General features: G+C 40.1%; 2 protein-coding genes and 1 long non-coding RNA gene across 4 annotated transcripts; 1 reads left to right on the forward strand and 2 right to left on the reverse strand.

Annotated features, from left to right (window-relative positions):
• Positions 1 to 130: 130 nt before the first annotated feature.
• ntd5 (ntl-dependent gene 5) lies at positions 131 to 8240 on the reverse strand. The gene is made up of 8 exons (XM_067511625.1): positions 8089 to 8240; positions 6780 to 6914; positions 6194 to 6385; positions 2539 to 2662; positions 2001 to 2077; positions 1236 to 1418; positions 888 to 1085; positions 131 to 760 (listed from the first exon to the last, which is right to left on the reverse strand). The coding sequence occupies exons 1-8, from the start codon at positions 8153 to 8155 to the stop codon at positions 678 to 680; spliced, it is 1059 nt and encodes a 352-aa protein (XP_067367726.1). The 5' UTR covers positions 8156 to 8240; the 3' UTR covers positions 131 to 677.
• Positions 8241 to 9012: 772 nt separating this feature from the next.
• On the reverse strand, positions 9013 to 18381 carry dbpb (D site albumin promoter binding protein b). 2 transcript variants are annotated; one of them, XM_067511623.1, is made up of 5 exons: positions 17759 to 18381; positions 17329 to 17621; positions 16217 to 16681; positions 12087 to 12346; positions 9013 to 11413 (listed from the first exon to the last, which is right to left on the reverse strand). In XM_067511623.1, exons 1-5 carry the CDS (start codon positions 17809 to 17811, stop codon positions 11198 to 11200), a joined length of 1287 nt encoding a protein of 428 aa, XP_067367724.1. In that variant the 5' UTR covers positions 17812 to 18381; the 3' UTR covers positions 9013 to 11197. The 2 variants fall into 2 exon arrangements, with proteins under 2 accessions (XP_067367724.1, XP_067367723.1); XM_067511622.1 differs by having other exon boundaries at positions 16217 to 16684; positions 17759 to 18380.
• Positions 11331 to 12397, forward strand: LOC137130926 (uncharacterized). Its single transcript, XR_010914918.1, has 2 exons — positions 11331 to 11464; positions 12056 to 12397. It is a non-coding gene; the product is annotated as an uncharacterized lncRNA (long non-coding RNA).
• Positions 18382 to 18825: the final 444 nt, after the last annotated feature.

Consider the following 18825-nt stretch of genomic DNA (forward strand, 5'->3'; position numbering starts at 1 on the left):
GGGCATCGTGCGCCTGAGAGCCAGAGAAACGGGTTACAAAGCAAGAGGGGATGAAGAGGTTGGAGAAAAATGGACTTTAACTGACCCACGGGGACTTAATGTGCAACAAAACAGAGAGCCAGAGAGTAAACCATTTTGACATTATTTTTATTTTAAATCACTCACATCAATAAAACTTACAAGCCTCAAGACTTGATGCGTCCAGCTCAACAGAGGGAGAACAATCACACAGTCCAGTTATTGTGAGTTAGGCTACATGACGGTATCACAGGCATAACTATATGTCTTAATGCATTATATATACATCACTCGCTCAGGCCTATACATTGAATCTACAGTTTGCACTGGCTCAAGCTGGAGGAGGATCAAAGTAATACTTGAGGTCATAATTACACCCGCAGTTTGACAGTTTGCAGGAAAGCAAGACAAAGGCCATGAGCACTGTTCAAATCCCCTGATGCAACAAGCACAGGATAGACAGCTTAACCTGCTGATTCACAAGAGCTGTGAAAAATATTTCTGCCTCTGCAGACTATAATTGTAGCACGGAGAGATGAAGCAGAGCAGCGGAGTGGTCAGGATGATGTGGTAGGTTGCTGGTGTGTGTCAGGGGGTGTTTGCATTGTGCCACAGTGTCATGAGTGTTGGTTAGGTCGAGGTCAGATGTGTGGGCCACATCACTCCACATCACCAGGCTCACATGCTTCAATCTCTGAGACCAGGCGATGAGGGAAGAGTTTATACTGCAGCCATGTGGGCTCTGAAAATGATGAAAAGATTCATGAACATTGCAAATGTCTCCAACTGTCAGTAATATCAAACTCTTTCAAAATCTACTGAAACAAAAGCAGATAACACAGTGACTTGGGTGTCAGGCCCAGACTTACCAAGGTAGCAGCTGGGTGGCTGCAGTTTTCCATCAAAGCAGGTCTGGGTTGTGGTGAAACTGCACTGCTTGCGAGGATGTTTGCAGAAAAAAGTCACATTTTCCCCGTGAGGAACCATGGCATCTGTAACGTCAAACGGCCAGCGCTTCACTCCACCAATCAGAACGCGGCTTCTCTCAGCAGGGATGAGACAACGAGCTGAGAAAATGATCAGTAAGTCATCAAAGGACAGATACAGATACAGTATACAGATACAATAAGAATTTAAATGGACGGTTCAAATGTACCCCTCTTTAAACCGATTTACTTATTAGATTTGAATACATAAATATCTCACATCTACATCACCTCTGCAGTGTGGTGGTGATGCACTCCAGCTGCCATTTAACTGACAGGTGATCTTCTGGGGTCCATCCAACAGGAAGTTCTTTTTGCATAGAAAGTGGATGTCAAAGCCGACCTCATATTCGGTTTTCTGGACAGCGACTACATAGCCCTGTTCCACCTCTGGAGGAGGCTGGCAGTACACATCTAGCAGAGTGAGAAAGGCTTATCATTAGTCTGTCTTCTCAGACATTACACTCATAGACATAGACAAGACATACAATCATTTGTTTCCTTTTTCCTGAGATCTTTAACTGGTCTTGATGATGGTTTTACAGTAAAATTCGACTCTTTTCATCTCTTTTCCTGCCCTAATCTTTAATTTTGTTGTTTTTCCTAAGGCAGCCTCAATTATGTTTGTTCTGTTGCCAAATAGGAAGCATCCTGTAATACTTTCCATTTAGCGCCACAGTGCAGGCCATGTAAATCCAAGTTTACCCACAAGATGGCAGAAAAGCACTGTGAAACTGAGTAATAGACCTTGGCAGATGTAAACTTGAAGCGGTTTGTGTGTTTGTCAGTTTTTGTCACTGTTTCTTACATATCTAAACACACACACGTTCACATCATCAGCCACTACTCCATCTTCTCATGTAAACCTTGAAAGATGTTCGAAGTCATATTGAGAGTAAAGGGGATATAACACACAAGGATGTATACACACACACACACACACACACACACACACACACACATTACGGTCAGTGTGAGACACTGCTCTACACTTACTTTTACAGATGGGGTGAGAATACTGCCAGGTTCGGTTAACCTGACAGAAATTTTCACTGCTCCCCACTATATCCGCTCTGTAGGAGAGAAATGAGACAGTGATGGGGACAGGGTGACATGTACAGTATTGACATCTCAATAAAAGTGATGAAAAAAGGTGTAAATTTTTTCTCTGTGTCTCTCTTTCAGAGTGTCTTAAATTTGCATGCACAGTTCTGGCTGACATATCCACTCAGGGTTCTCTTATCCTGTGAGATGAGTCAGTGTGTAAAGGGGAGTCAATTCAAGATTAGACTGTAATGACCCAGTTAGCTCAATGGAGAGATCGTCAGCTGGGAGATCAAAATGAATTTCCTGCCATTCATCGCTCATCACTCATCATTCCCCAACACCTTCCCTCCACTCTTTCCTCGTCTTCACACTCCATCCCCGTTCTCTCACTTCCTCCGTTTCTATCTTTGTACCATTTCAAGTTTTCAAAGCCTCTGCCCACACACTCACAACATTAACCTCCCATCAATCTCCCCTTCTCTCTTACCCAGACAGGCAGCTGTAGCTGATTGACGTTCCAACAGCAGCGTCACCCTGGATGCTGAGAGTGCTGATGACTTCCTCGGGCAGAGGGCAGGTCTGGGCAGCAGCAGGTTCGGGTGACTGAGCCTCTGAGGTTGGAGAGGAAAACAAGGGTAAAGACTAATAAAAAAGGCAAATAAGCCGTAGTGGATGTTGTTTTTACTCCAATACAGAAATTGCTAGAATGAATTTATAGTACAAGTGTAGGGTGTACCTGACGTATGTAGGAATAAATGTTCCTAATGCAGACATCTGATATACTGTCCACATTCATGTAAAAGTAGTTTTTACTGTCTAGTTGGTCAGGATGCATCTAATATTACAGTAGTTGTGAAATATAAATTTGTAAAACATTAAGTATTAGTAAATTGCACAAATATATTTATGTATTACTATATTAACTCTACTTATTATTGTTCCATTCCATTTTTATTATAAATTGCGAAAAGTGGCACCTTTGTATGGGAGTGGCAGATTGTAAATACAGTAAGTACATTTGCTCTAGTACTGTAATGCAGATTTGAGGTACTAGTACTTGTTCTTATTTAATGTGACTGTTGCTCTATATATGCTAGTTGCTTTGTAAAGACTCACTAATAAAATACATTCTTATAGATAGACTTAATACCAAGTAGTATACTACTTAATTGTAAACATCTGTAAAAAAATATATATATATTTTAAAACACTATTACACATGAAGACTATTTTCCTGCATTAAATACTATGCAGTGCGGCTAATTCCATTTGAAATTACTATTATTTAATAGTTTTGTTTAATTAACTTTTTTATGCACAGTTTTTATCTATTGGAGTAGCCTTACAAGACAATACTACCTGCACACAAAGGGGGCATTGATCAAATACTTTTTTTCAAATAATACAATAAAATACTGAGATAAGTTTTACACACTGAATGCAAACCTTACAAATGCAGGACTTTACCTTGGAAAAGGGGAGTAATTGTAGAAGTAGAAATGAATCAGCATATTATTACTACTTGAACAAAACATCCACCACCACTGCAGCTTATGTGTGATGTTTGAATCGCCTTAATCTAATCTTCCCTGTGATTTAAAGATCCCGTGTATAGGAGAAACAAAATGGACAGAGTAAGACACATCCATTGTGCTTTTTTATTTGACTTGCATTAACAAAGTGTTTGTGTTTAGTTTGTGATTCACAGAAGGCATTTCACCCATTGTCTTGTTATATTTAAGTTGAAATAACCCTGCTTAGGTAATAAATCAAAGTTCGATGAGCAGGTGAAACACCACCCCACACCTCTCGGAGCTCATGGCTATATCTGATATTGTATAACAACTGGCACTGTTCAATCCTATAACTCTGAGTGCCTCACGCTTGTAGAAGTATAAATATCAAGAGTGGTGCTTGGAGAGAGGCTCGAGTGACCCGAGCTCCATCAAGCGCGGGGTTTCAGAGCCGAATGCGGCTTTGAAAGGCAGAGACAGCTCTTGCCTGAGGGCTGTCTTAGGTATCTGAAACAGTGAAACGTTAATATAACAATGTACAGGGACCTATGGGAGAAAAGGAGTTACGAGTGTGTTTGGCTGCAGATGAGAGTCTGAAGCTGAGTTCTGTTTTCACATACCCACCTTTCTTCTGCCTTGTACTGATGCCACCCACATGGGCTGCAGCACGAAACAGCTCTGAAGCAGGTATATCAAACTTATTTTACATTTATAAACATTGCATTTTAGAATGAGACATTGTGTTAAATACCCAAAAGAAGGTCCAGGCAGCTACATATGAGCCTGATTTCTCAGAAAAACATTCACACAGATATGCAGTATCCACACACCACAAACTAAAAAGCCTTAAGCTGCATGCTTGTCCTTGGCTACCGTTGTAGACAGAGACTTTATCAGAGGCCTCAGATGGAAGAGGATGAGAGGAGAAAGAGATGAGAGGAAAAGAGGATGAGAGAAGAGAGCAAAGGAAAGGAGAGCAGGGAACAGAAAAGCCCGGAGCAGCATGAGAAAGATAGAGCTCTGACTCTCCTGACTGGGATTTTTCGCCCACACACAAACACACACAAACACATACACACACACAAACTCTGTGAGACATGTGCAATCCACCCCCCCAACCATACATATCTAATGTATAGTGAAAAAATGAACCTCCCTACCTCTCTCCCATAAACACTACAGAGTTTGAACGCAGTTCTGTGCCACTTTGACAGTGATGTGTCGCCCACCGCCTCTCAACAGGCATGAAGGAGTTCAACTCACACACGCAAACACACACACACACACACACACATACACACAAGCAAAACACACACACAATACAAATGCTCTCACACATTAAAACCCACCTACCTTCTGCTTGTCTCTCAGCAGGAGGATACTCTACGATAGAGCTGAGAATCGTATTCTTATTTCACACCACAGAATAGATTAAAAAAATGTCGAAGGTGAGACCGGGACCCAGCTGGGTTGAGGATTCCTAAGAAAGCATGTTTACTGTAGCTCCAGGTGTGTGATTAATGCAGCTGAGACTAAAACCTGTGAAAGAATTGCACTGTTTTTATCAGAGGCGACAGGTCGATATGAGCAATAAGCAGATTTTTGCAGAACACATTTTTTTGTGCTGTATGTTGATGAGATAGGTCTAGATACTAAGAATTATTGATGGCTTTATTTCACGTCCTGCTGTGTGGCCTTATGGCATAGTGGTGGAAGTAATAATGCTGCACAGCAGTAGAACAGATTCTGTCTTTTGTGAGCCATCTATGAAACATTTTTGTTCTAAATTTAGAGAGGCAGTTCAAATATATCAACACAGGCTTTTCTCAGGTACATAGTGGTACAGTGGATATAAATGAAAACTGAGAAATCATTAGGGTTTGTTTTTGTTTTCCAGTTACTCATGCATTTGTTGCGTGTGTTTTTATACAGTTGCTCTCTTCTGGCCCTGGTGGCCTAAACAGGTGCATTTTCAAAGTAAACCTGGTGACACAGAGGTTTTAGGTCAATTTAGAGGCTGATGAAAATCTCTCACACAGCTCAAGTAAAGGTTATAATCAATTTATATTTATATGCAATTGAACCTGTTTTTTAGGCTGTAATTTGCGATTTTGTTGTACTATGTTGCTTTATATATTAGATTATTTTGACTGGTGTTAAAAACAAAACAAAAGGCCTACTTTATGATTTTTTTCACAGGTAGATAACAAAACACACACACTCACACAGCTTTCATCTTCACTTTAAACTTATTAACAGTTCAAGTGTAACATCTCCAGACAGCCAATATGAACAACTAAAGCTCTGGTTGCTATGGAGACGAGGAGAATAGGTCCCAGTTGTGCAATGTCTCAGTCGACACAGTCACAGAGGGGTTTCATTCCTGAATAGCACCCTGTCTCTCTCTGTCTCTGTTTGTTTTGTATAAACACAGTTATTTTTTATATCAGCTATGTTTATTGCTTTATCATCTGTGACACATGTTCTGTTCACATACAGCGTACCTGTTGCCACTGTTAAATAGCAAATGTGAATGATAAGCAAATACAACATTCTTCTAGATGAATATTGTGTAAATAATTCCTGAAGTAAGAAAGAATATTACTTTCCTGTGAAACCCAAACGTACCTGCGCAAATGGGCTCATCCCCACTCCACTGTCGGTCACCTTGACAACGGCGAATAGTGGCATCCAAGCCATTGGGCAACGTAAATCCTGGCTTGCAGCGCACTTCAAGCAGGGCAGAAAAGGAGTGAGTGGGAGAGAGCAGACGATCTACCGAGTTGTCACTGGGAGGTAGAGGCCAGGGACAAGTACGACCTGAGGAGAAAAGAAATGATCCAAAGAGAGAAGAGAGAAAGCAGGAAGTAGGGAACAAAATAATTCTTAGAATGTGCTGGATTGTTCATTGTACAAGAGAAATAAAATGACTAGCTCTAAACCTCTTTGAAAGAGCACTAAGGAGGTCATACAAAAAGACTGCATCTATGCATAGTGTGCAAACATAATAAAAAAGCTTGTGTTTAGCTGAGGCATAGGGTACATCTTACACCCAGATTTTGTGCATGACCAAAGCTTTTATTTTGTGTTCCAGGAAAAACACACACAGATGTATGTTGGTACAGCTGTGTATCCACACACAAACACTTAACAAATGAGCCCACAATAGTGTTCACAGTGATAACTGAGGGCACACACACATACAAATAGTTACCTGGGGCCACACAGCTGAGACCACACTGGCCATCACACAAACACTGGCGCTTGTTGCCGCAGTCTTTGTCAGCTTTACAGGGCCGAGGGCACGTCCTCCTCCTCTCCTCTGCCAAAAGTCTCTCCGGACATGACCCTGTTGGGATACCACACACACTATCACACCGTCACACCAATTGTCCCTTTGTTTACTGGCCCCTCGTAAAAAAAAAAAAAAAACATTAAAGGCCATAATGAGATTTTGTTTGCCAATTTGGCTTTGTTTTCTGTGTAAAGGAAAGTAAACTTAGTTTGGGTGGCCGGGCAAACATTTGCTGTTTGGATTGCAGGCTTTATGACTCCTTGACATTCTACCACCAGTCTTGTTTGGTAACTAAAAAGTAAGAGTGTTAAAATTGTTTGCATTTTGATTATTTTGTGTGCTCTCGGGGCGTAACTTTACCTGTGGCTAACTTCCCCTAATCGTCCATATCAATTTAATCACCCATCAATAAAAAACAAGTCCCTTGATTATTTAATACTACAGATTAACATCCACACACTTTAATTTCCAGAACATCTGAGGGCGAATCAGACTGGATTCCCCATTTTCATTTTTCATTTCGTAGAATGAAAGCACGTGTATTACTTTGATAACTCTGCCCAGGGCATGTGTGACCAGAAACACATGTGCTGCATTTATGCACATGTGTGTTTATGAACAGCATGGAGGCACAGTTTACAGTAATACATGGATTGCCTATATGGCACCTACAGTATATGTAAATAATTGTTAAATGAAAATTATATTATTAAACCGGTATTATTGAAGACATTGGGCACTGATCTACAGAGGTGTGTAATGATCTTTGGTGATCCAACTCAAATTTTGTGTACCACCCATTCACTATAACTATATGCAACCAAAATTTACACATGCCATAGTTAATTAAAAAAATCAAAGAGAGAAGCAAACTTTACCTAACTTGACTCACCCATCACTACTTTATGCTACTTGACATTAAGACTTCTTTGTAATAAACACAACAAATATTGACTCAACTTAGCTCTTTTGAACTAACACCAACCTCAGAAGTATTTTTGCACACTCCCAGTCTTAGTCAGTGATCTTTTAAAGTGTTAATGATTAATTAAAACATAATACAAAAATCTACCAGAGTAGCTCCAGTTCATCAATAACTGCACTAATAAAGCCATTTCATTAATAAATTGTCACTCCTTATTTATTTTCAGTATTTAGCAATATAGTTCATTATGTATGTAAGTGTCAGTGTGTGTGAGAGAGCAATGTATACAGTCAGAAAGCTTACCTGAAAACTGTGGGGACACAGCTCTAGTCAGAGCCCACAGGGACAGCAGCAGCAGTGCACAGTCCATCCTTGAAGCAAGGCCTTAGATGATATGAGGGAGGGACGCAGATACACAGGACTTTTAAGGAAGGAGGAAGAAAGGGTGGGAGAGGGGGAAGAGAATAGCTGGGGAGGGGGAGAGAGAGAGAGAGGATACAGACTGGGAGCAAACATCTGGTTTGTGTTGAGAAGAAGTGGGGAAAATTCCAGTCTGAAAGACCTTTCACCCATTTCTGCTAAGACAGCAGATAAAGGGGATGACATATACATGGCTGTTGCCCCTACATGCAATAAACAAACGGGAATTGCTTTAAGTTCAGGAAATTGGTAGATTTTACCTGGTGAGAAGAGTGCAACATGAATTCTCATATGCATACAAACATGCAGAATGGAGGGACTGTCTATTTAATTCTTTAATTGTTGCATATCCCAACAGAGGCAGGTTATTCTAGTAACATCCTCTTCACAACTAAACTGCCTGAATCTTGCAATGGAGAATTTCAATCATTTATTGGAATGAGAAGAAACAAATATTTGATTAAGAAATGTACTGAAAATATCAGCAGGAAGAAGCATTGCTCTGGCGTTTAGTTTATATAGGTATATATTTTATATATATATTTTATATATTTATATAGGTTTAACCTATTAAAAGAATGCAATGTGAACAAACAGAGAAAACATCAAAATAATGAATCTAGAGACATTTCACCACATATTACAGTGTGGTTATCAGGCTTAAGTAATAAAGTTATATTCCTCGTAAACTTTGACCTCTTTGCCTATTATATTGATAAATACTGAGGTTTAATTCAAGACACACAAAGGAACACAAAGGTCAACAGAAACATGCAAGAATTACACGAATAACAAGCAAAGCATTAGTGAATGTGAACAATCTTTTATTGGTGTTTTTTGGAAATCTCGACTACATCCAAATAACCAGCAGTGAGGGAGCTGGGCACCAAGGACACCACTGATGCAGCAGAGTCACTATAAGATTAATCAACCATGTCTGTGAGGATATCAGAGACTAAAATCCTGTTGGGAGAGCAAACAATCACTGATTGAGATGATAAAGGCTGAAATAAACCAACAAGGAGCATACCAATAGTGTGCATAGTCCATACACTGCTAGGGAACAGAAGAGGTCATTGTTAATAGTAAAGTAAGCCCACGTGAGCGTCAAGTTCAAGTTACTGAGTCACATTTGTGAAATCTATGGTGAGAAACCAAACTGGCAGTAGTGTCCGCAGTAGAAGTGATGTTTGCAAGTGTGAGACGGGATGTGGATAGCAGAGAGTGGTGGGTACTTTTTCCATTTGAATAGTCTTTCTCAGGAACACAGAAGAGCAGGTGTTTCAAGGTGCAACAGATCAAGTTCATCCAAAGAAAGAAAATCATCCAATAATATAGAACGGCAAAAACAAGAGGGATAATCATCATAACCATGACTATAATAATAGCAGTAATGGTAACTAGTCATTATGGTCATTAAGGGGGTTAAAAATCACACTCTATTACTAGTCACCCCCCCCACACACACACACACACACAAAGGAAAAATAACATAGTGTACCATAGCCCTGTGTAGGTGTTGTGTGTACACAGAGAAGATTACAGATACAGTAGAAAGTAAGATGTGATAACAGGAGTAAACGGTAAGAAAGAAAAAACACTAAATAGCAACAAGCTTTGAGGATCGACATAGGAAAATTTGGCTTTTATTTCTCCCAGAAATCTGAGAAATTAACACCATTCCACTTAATGGGGGTACTCAACCCATCTCCTGGAATACATCAAATACACAAAATAGTATAGTCCTATTCACTATACATAATATTTCTTAACCAATAATAATGCTAATTAACATGTGTTCATAAAGTACAGTAAAGTAACATGTGCATTTTACTGGGAAGATTGATTACTGTTTTAGAATATGTTACAACACTGAGATTTATCTAGCTCTATGTACCGTCACGGTACTAGAGAGACAAAAAGACAAAATGTTATTGGAAGAGTTTGCAGATAAATGTGAGAGAACTGGTTGCAAGTGAGAGTAGACGGAAATAGAGCAGTTTGATATAGAAATACAGGGAGAGTTATTTAAGAGAAATGTCCCAACAATCCATAGAGTGGATCAAGAGGAGCAGCATTGCCCAGGGCGTCACAACAGGCTTTCACCAGCCTGGGTAAGATACGAAACACCAGAATAAAATCACTCCACCAGGACAGAGGAAAAAAGAGTCAATCATACAATTAAGCGTGGACTAGAGACGGATACACCAATCTCTTAAACAAGCCCAAAGTCTAAAGAGCTAATATTGTCGGGGAACTGAACTGTCAATTTAAGGGATTAAGTACTGTAGTTAGAGACAGTGCACAAGACATGTTTTGGGGAAAAGTGCTGGCTGTTTACATAGTGTCGCATCATGTCTCTCATCGGGTCTCTCTGTAGCATGCCCGGTCCCAGTGACGGAAACAGAACAGGAAAAAAATTAAGTGCTTGAGTAAAATCCACAAAAATGTTGAACTAAACAATTTTAAGATAATTTTGCTCTCTATATTACAATTGTTACATGCATCCTCGCCCCTGCTGCTGCATCCCGACTGTACTGATCAAATTGAAAAATACCCATCGATGTCTAACCACCGTTTAACATCTCCTGCCTCATCATAAAAAGATATTTACCATAGCTTTCCCCCATCTCTATGTCCCAGTCACGTAGAAAATATACAAAATTATTCTCCAAATTTGCTCTCCCTCTAATTTGTCTTAAGTATTATAAAAATATACAATTCTCCAATAACAAAACTCTTAAAAGTGACATCTTTCATCTTTAAATTATTCTCTCTGTCCATCACTTTTAAGAGCTGACCTCAACAAAACAGGACACCTGAGCTTCAATCCACAAACCTCCTCCACATCTTATACATTCATCATCATAATCACCATCATCATCATCATTATCCAGACCCCATTCTGTCCATCATGCCACCCTCAAAATAATCAGTCTTAAATTGAATCAAGCTTATATTCTTCGTCTTCCTGATATTCTCCACGCCTTTATCACTGGTCAGCAAGGCGGTTCTCATATTTACTAAGGATGTTGCGACAGCGGCCCAGTTCCTTCCGCATCTCAGCCACTTCCTGTCGGAGGGCGGCGTTCTCTCGTTCCAGGTAGGCAGCACGAACAGATATCTGGTTCTCCTTGAGACGGCGAGCATCTCGGGAACGCTTTGCTGCTTCATTGTTTTTATACCTTCTGGCCCAGTATTTCTCATCCTAAAGGAGGAGAAATAAAAAAATGACTATTTGAGCAACTAATTTGATCAGGTAATTATATATAAATAAATATTATTCGGTTAAAATACCACAATATAGTAAGCAGTTAATCGTGAAACATGTCTCTTAAGAAGTGAGTAGTGCTCTTGCACAGAAATAATCCTATTACCGGTGATGTCAGTATTGAATTAGAAGATTTTCTAACATTACTACAGCTTTGCAAATTCAATATTGTTGTTACTGCTTGTTAGTATCATGCTATTTTGACGTTCACTGCTTTTATTTTTATTTCTAGCCTGAAATGAAGCAGTGAGTTTAAATCATGAAGAATTTAACTTATACATGTATTAGTCAAGATCTTTTTCTGTTGGCATATTGAGTTTCTTAATGTGTGTGATGTAACAAAAACTTGACATTAATGTGTAAACAGCTGATGAAAGCAATATTTAGCAATATGTACATTAGAATTTTAGCTACAACAATTAGTTAAGAAAATTAATCTGTAAAATATTTTATAATCAATTCAAATCAGTTATCAATATACAATCATATTCCATAAAATCGCCTTATTATGACCTAAAATAACCGCCCAGCGTGCGTATTGACCACCACTGCCTTCTTCACTTTTCTGAATTGTTCTAGTGCTGCAGTGAAGACTTCTGAGCGCACTTACCTTCATGTTGTCAGGCACCAGGATTTTGCGGGCCTTCTTGATCATTGGCTGTGGTTTGAGCTCCTCTTCGCTGAAAGAATGCCTCCTGGGGTCGAAGTTCTGCTGGCTAGAGACGTTGGACATTGCCATGTCTGAAGAATCCATGTCAAACATCCCAACACCATCTGGCCCGCTGTCCGTGGGCGTCAGCAGAGGTGGACAGGAAGATGAGGAGGAAGAAGAGGGTGACTCACAGGAGTCATTCATACTCGTCTGACTGCCTGGAATTACAATGAAGAAAATTTTATTAAACATATTTACACTGGACTGCATTTATGTTGACTGTGTTTATATGCAGTTTAGGAACCAGGGTACTTGGAGAAACTGGCTTTCTCTGATCATCGGGAAAGGGTTCACATACACGTAAGAAACTTGCTTACTGGAAATCCATGTTTACGTGCAGCAACGGAGTAACCTGATTTATTTTGAAAGCCCAGCACACAGATTTTAATTGTACAGTGACAGAAAACACTGCTCTCTGATTTTCTTTTTTTGTGCGTGTGTGTTGCAGCAGTGAAGTGAGGTGGAGTGAAAGGAAAAAAGACACATAGCTGATCCACAGCATGTACTGTCTAAATTTAGAAAATCCACAGTGGAAATTGACATATTCAGACTTATGCGAGGCTCTTTGTGTTATTTACATTTTCTATCAAATTTCTGGCAAACTTTGTTTTAAAAACAAGGTGGTATCGCCCATTAATGATCTCTCCTTTCACCTGTTCCTGTCTGCAGCCTTTGGTTGTGCACATGCGCAGCTGGAGAAACGCAATTAGAATCCTAGTAACACATATACAGAGCGAAGACATCAGCAGTCTCCAACAGAAATCTACTCAGTTAAACCAGGTTTCCTGAATCCCCTACCTGGATTTCAGGAACTGATTTTCCCCTTTATTTAACACTTAAGACTTAGCTGACTGTAACCTGGTTACTTAAGTCTAAGTACATGCACTCAATGACACTGGCTCTAGTGTCACTCTCAGCAAAGAATAGCTAATGACTGCAGGTCACTGTGATAATACAAACACATGCTGTATTTTATTAAGACCACCAGATGGAAGCAGAGAGCTGCGTTTTTGGTGTTCAAGAAAACAAACAACATTCCTTTGCCCTTCACTGACTCCAAAGAACCAAAGATGTTTTTCAGACAGCTTTCATGGACACTAAGGTTTTTGTCTGCTGGGTTTAAAAGATACTTTGGCAATAAAACCCTATTGAACCTTGTCTAATATATACTATTCAATCTCATAACAATACCAGATCAAAGAAACATTGAGCTTTTATGCATAATATACTAAACATAGAAAGATTATAATTTATTAATTTTCTCTGCTATAAAAAAGTGATTCTGGAACATATTAATCCTATAAGATTTCCTTTAGTAGCTCACTGTGCAAACCAGCACTGACAACACATAAAATAACAGTAAAACTGCTGAGAACTGTGGCAAACCAAATCTGATTTCCAGAGATGAATAAAAACACAGAAAGGTGGAAATGTTATGTTACTTTCTCCCCCTCCTGTTCTCTCATAACCAGTTTCTTTAAGTGGGTCCAGTAAATTAGATCTATGCATCACACTACCTCCTTAAGGTATAATGCACCTTTTCAACTGAATTTCCTTCCCTATAGGAGCAGAAAGCTCCCCTCAGCTATTTGTGTATCTCCATGTACAGGAAATACTGCTCAAAAGCATCAATATAAAAACAAAGGGGTATCTATGCGACAACTTTAAACTATACTGAACTCTATCACAATTAATGATGGAGTGTCATTTAGGGAAGAGAGTTAAAGGTGATCTGATTTTGAAAAACACTACAGTGTTAAAAAAGCATCAATACAATACAACAATTATTACAATAAGTGACACACAGGAGCTGAGTCCATGCAGTCTTGTAGGGATAAACGGGTATGTGACAGAATAGCTACTTAATACCAGAACACTGCAACCTTACAAAATGATTAGATTTGCATAGCCAGTGAAAACAAAGCATGTGCACCTTCAGCTCCATAGGGTTGGTAATTATTGTAGAGTACTACACTAAACACAATACAAGAACAGTAAAAAAAAAAAAGAAAGAAAGAACATAATGTAGTACAATCTGGAAAAACACAGCAGTGAGTGATTGGAAGAACAAGCAGGATGTTGATTGAAACATAAACAGATATGGTACGTGTTACCACCTTTTCTACGGGCTGTGAAGCTCTAATATATGTGCAGCTATTACATGAACAATGTCTGTATAATGGCCAGGTAATATAGGGCCTGTTTAAGTCAGAGGTGCGTGTTCCCTTCTCCATGATGTCCCAACATTCTGCAATGACAATATGTCCATAACACATTTAAATAAAATTTAAAAATGCTTTCATAGATACCAAAACAAAGTCAGTGATGTTCCCTTACATTTTATTAGCACTTCTTAACATGAACTAAATCTTGGTGAAGAAAACCAACATGTTCCATGAAGGCCAGATGATGTGCCTCTATCTCTTCGTTTCTCTGTTTATGACTAAACCAAGGGATTTCAATTAATGATGCCCCTTAAACCCAGCAGCAGGAACTAGTCGGTGCAACCACCTGGCATAATGTTTTGTTGGAATGAAAATGTGCAAAAGCCTTTTGCAGAAACTCCTATCTACAATATAGATTTGATGCATATTTGTCTACCTCTCACAAACAACACAGATCACGGGTGCTTTTATTTTTGAAGATATGGTCCAATATGTGACAACACACATTTCAGGACTCATTCAGCAGCATTTATGCTGCTGTAAAGGAAAAGAGTACCCCTGCTCTTCATAGGTACCATTACATATTGCTGACTGCTGTCCCATCCAATATTTATCAAACAGCTGTTAGGTGAACACCTTTGAGATACTGCCTTTATAATTTCAAGCTGTAAGACTAATTATGAGACTAACTACCTCAGCTCAATAATATTAACTTCAAACTACTTGACTTTTAAGCCTATTTTAAGAATGAGGACATCCTAAAACATCAAATTACAAGATTTCATATAAATGGATTTTAATCAAAATGCTTAAGTCATTATCATGCTAAATATAAATGCATCATCAGACTTTGTGGACATGCACCTTATCACTGAAGGACTGATTTAACAGTCTCCTCTCAAATATCCTAACAGTATAAAATGTTTGTCTGGATATAACAGTACTAACTGTCATTCCTTGTTGATCCAGTGTTCAATTTGAAGTCCAGCAGCACAGGGAAACTCTTCCTGATGCTCAACTCATCCCACCCCCTGTGGGCTCCTCCTACATGTCTACTGGCCCTGCCTCTAGTTCTTTCACTCCAGTACTCTCAGCCTCCGCACGTGAACCGACACGTGTACATGGCTGTGGCGTGTGAAGTGGGGAGAGATTTAAAGACACGCAACCGCAAACACTCCACACACTTCTCCCTCTATCTCTCTCTGTCTTTGCACTGTTTTGACCCTGCTGCACATTAATAATTGGCTGGGACTAAACCCAGCCTACCCAAGCCATTGCTATCAGCTTGACTCATTAAATAGCTTAGGGTTTCTTTCTTTATTGAACCTTTTTACTTGAACCTTTCCTCACTTCTTTTTTTTCCACTGCTCCCTGCTTTGCCATCCAGTGTTTAACACAGTATCATACTACAATATGAAAAGTTATTTCAATTGTGGTCAAGTAGCCATTTTAAACTCTGTATTTTTCTGTTTTCTCTGTTGACTTTGCATTTGGAACCATGTGATTCTACATCCTGCCTAAAGTTTATTACAATAGAGATGAAAAAAAAAAAACGCTTTGTCACCATGGTATTTTTTTTATAAAATCAAAGGACAGTTAAAGTGCTGAATCACTAGGAGCAATATGAGCACCCCACATAACCTCGAATGTACTTCACCTGTTATTGAATTGTCGGGTCTACTAGTTTTTTTATCAGTGGCAGGGGACAGTTGGACTTTTTAAAAAATATTAAGACTCTCTTTTATAATATTGGTGTTTTGAGTTATTAACAGTTTGCTATGCTGCTGCTATTCAGTATGCTACTCTGCTTCAACTGTCTATTTATTCCCTAAAGAACAAAAAGGTCCATGTCAGTGAACTCACCATGTAGACAGTCAGTCCCTCCTGCAAGGCTCTGTGGCTGAGCCACCTCCAAACCAATAAGAGATGGGGAAGAAGAGGAAGAGGGTGAGGAGGATGAAGAGCCAGGTGGGGATGAGGGCGGTAGGCACTGGGAACTCTGATTGGGTACAGCTGACTGGGAGCTCTGTGAGGGGATCTGGGCTGAACTGGAGCTGTTGTTGTTATGCATGCTGCCCATTCCATTTTCTGTCAGAAACTCCTCTAAGTCCATGTACTGAAGCTGAAATAGACCCCCATCTGCAGGGAGGGTGCGATCCCACAGAAGAGGCCCCAAGAACTGGTTGAAGCTTCCTCCTCCGTTCCCACCACCACCACCACCACCACCTCCTCCACAGCCATTACTGTTGTTACTGCTGCCTATTCCATTGCCATTCCTCACAGGGCACACTCCCAAAGAGTCCTCATCCAGGTCCAGTCTGTCTTTAACTGCTAGAGAGAGGAGAGTTGAGTGATTGAGTATTATTGAGATATTTTAGACAGTGGCCATTGAAAAAACATCAACTCTCCATACTTGTGCAGAACTAAGTGGGGTGGCAGGTGTATCTTTAAGATGCACTTTTGCAAAATCTCCCACTTGTTATAGTTCCTGCACACACACACACACACACACACACACACACACACAAATACACACTCAGATAGACCAGATGGTAGATGAATTGCAGCGTTAAGCAAGAGCCAAGATCAATTTGTTGTCATAACATATGCGTAAGCTCCTGAGCAAATCTCACCATAGCTGAAGCTACAATTCGGCAGAGCAAGCAAGCAGAATGCAGGCCTGTACAGATCAACCAAAATATGTTATCAACCATTGTAATCTGGATCCAAATTATAAATCGCAGAGAGGATTATAATCCATCCAAATACTCATCAGGGTCACAGAAGAGTCACCACAAACATGTGTGACTTTGCATCAGGCTTTGTGAAAATAGCTGATGAATATAATAATAAATATGGCAGATTTGCTCTCCCATTACATTTATTAAAGATTCAGAATTTGACAGCTAAGGCAATTTAACACATTTAACACAAGCACAAAGCATCCATTCATCAAATGCAGGTGACTTTCTCACCTTTCCCATCACAGGGGCTTTTCAAACGCTGGTCTCCTTTCATAGGGTGCTGTAGAAGGGATTTCAGACCTGTCAGAGAGTTAAGATGACCCCCTGTGAGAGAGCCTGCAGGCTGAGTACAACTTCCAAACTGTGGGCTTGCACCAGCTGGGAGGTCGGGGGTCGGAAGCTGGGAAAGCTGCCTGGACATCCTGGACCAGATGGGGTCACAGAAAGACACCTGGGGCACTTGAAGGGGCGAGGCAAACTGACCTGAGTACCTAACAATAGGACAAGTAGCTGGATGACTGTGCCTGTGTGTGCAGGAGGGGTGGGGGTAGAAAAAAGATAGTTTTGAGCGCCCATGTAGAAGAGAGCAACCACTATATTGTAATTACAAGTAAATGCATTGTTATAATGACGCACTTTAAATATACTTGGCAACTTTTACCTTTGACTTGTAGTTTTGCAGAGCACCTTATTTCCTTGCAGAGATATTTTCATCGAAGTATTCCATAGTAGCTAGATGTTGTTAAAACTGCTATAGCTGTTACCCTCAGTGGAGCAATGTGGGGGGGGCAGTTAGTCCACCTGAGTAGGAATACTATCCACAGTAAAACTGTAAAAATGCTTAAGATGACACTGAGAGCAGCAGACTGCACGGATTGAAAAACCTAATTATTGAAACTAAAGCAATATCCCGAGCTATTCGTCCAATGTTCTTTAAAAAAGATCCCAAAATAGTTGTAGAGCCAACCTCCGTCAAAACAAAACAGCAGAAGGGTAACAGTGTATCCTAAAAACACACACACACACCGCGACGAGAGCAATGACTGCACTGGTCAGATGACAAGTTTCTGGTCGCTCTCTGCTGTCCGTCGGGTGGAAGGGGGTCGTTTCCTCTTTCTCTGTCAGTACTTTTCTGCATCCGGTGGATACAGTCACGGGCGCACGGGCTCGGGTCTGTGTCTGGGCCGCGCGACGTCCACGTCCAACCGTCCTCTCTCTCTCGCTCTCAGCTGGAACGGACACGGGTAGTTCACGTGACGTCACACCTCGGAACAAGCAAGCGAGGCGCGAGGACGGGTGTGAGGCGGGTCTAACAAATCCCTAAATTCTGGTTTATTATTTATAAGACACACCTACCCTCGTGCCACACCTCCAGGAGAGGAGGTTGTTTGTTTTGTTTGACAGGTACAAACACGGTGTTTTTTCCCATCTTGTTCATCCTGCAGCAGTGAATAACATTAGTTTTAGCGTGTGATGTGTGATGACTGACAATAGTCTCGTTTTTGCACTAATGAGCAAGGATGTCACAAATAGCTTGTTTAGCAAAGATACAGGCTCTAAACTTTACCCATCTTTATTAAAGTAAAGCATTAGGCATCTCTAATGATCAGGTAGTGCAGACTAGCTTTTCCATTTTCCATGCAATCCACAGAAAAACTTGAGTCTGCCTTTTCTTTTTCCTTTTTTTTTTTTTTTTGAGTCTGCCTTTTTTCAGGCGAGAGGAACGTT

Source organism: Channa argus, chromosome 7 (genome assembly GCF_033026475.1).
Source record: "Channa argus isolate prfri chromosome 7, Channa argus male v1.0, whole genome shotgun sequence".
Classification (NCBI taxonomy): domain Eukaryota; kingdom Metazoa; phylum Chordata; class Actinopteri; order Anabantiformes; family Channidae; genus Channa; species Channa argus.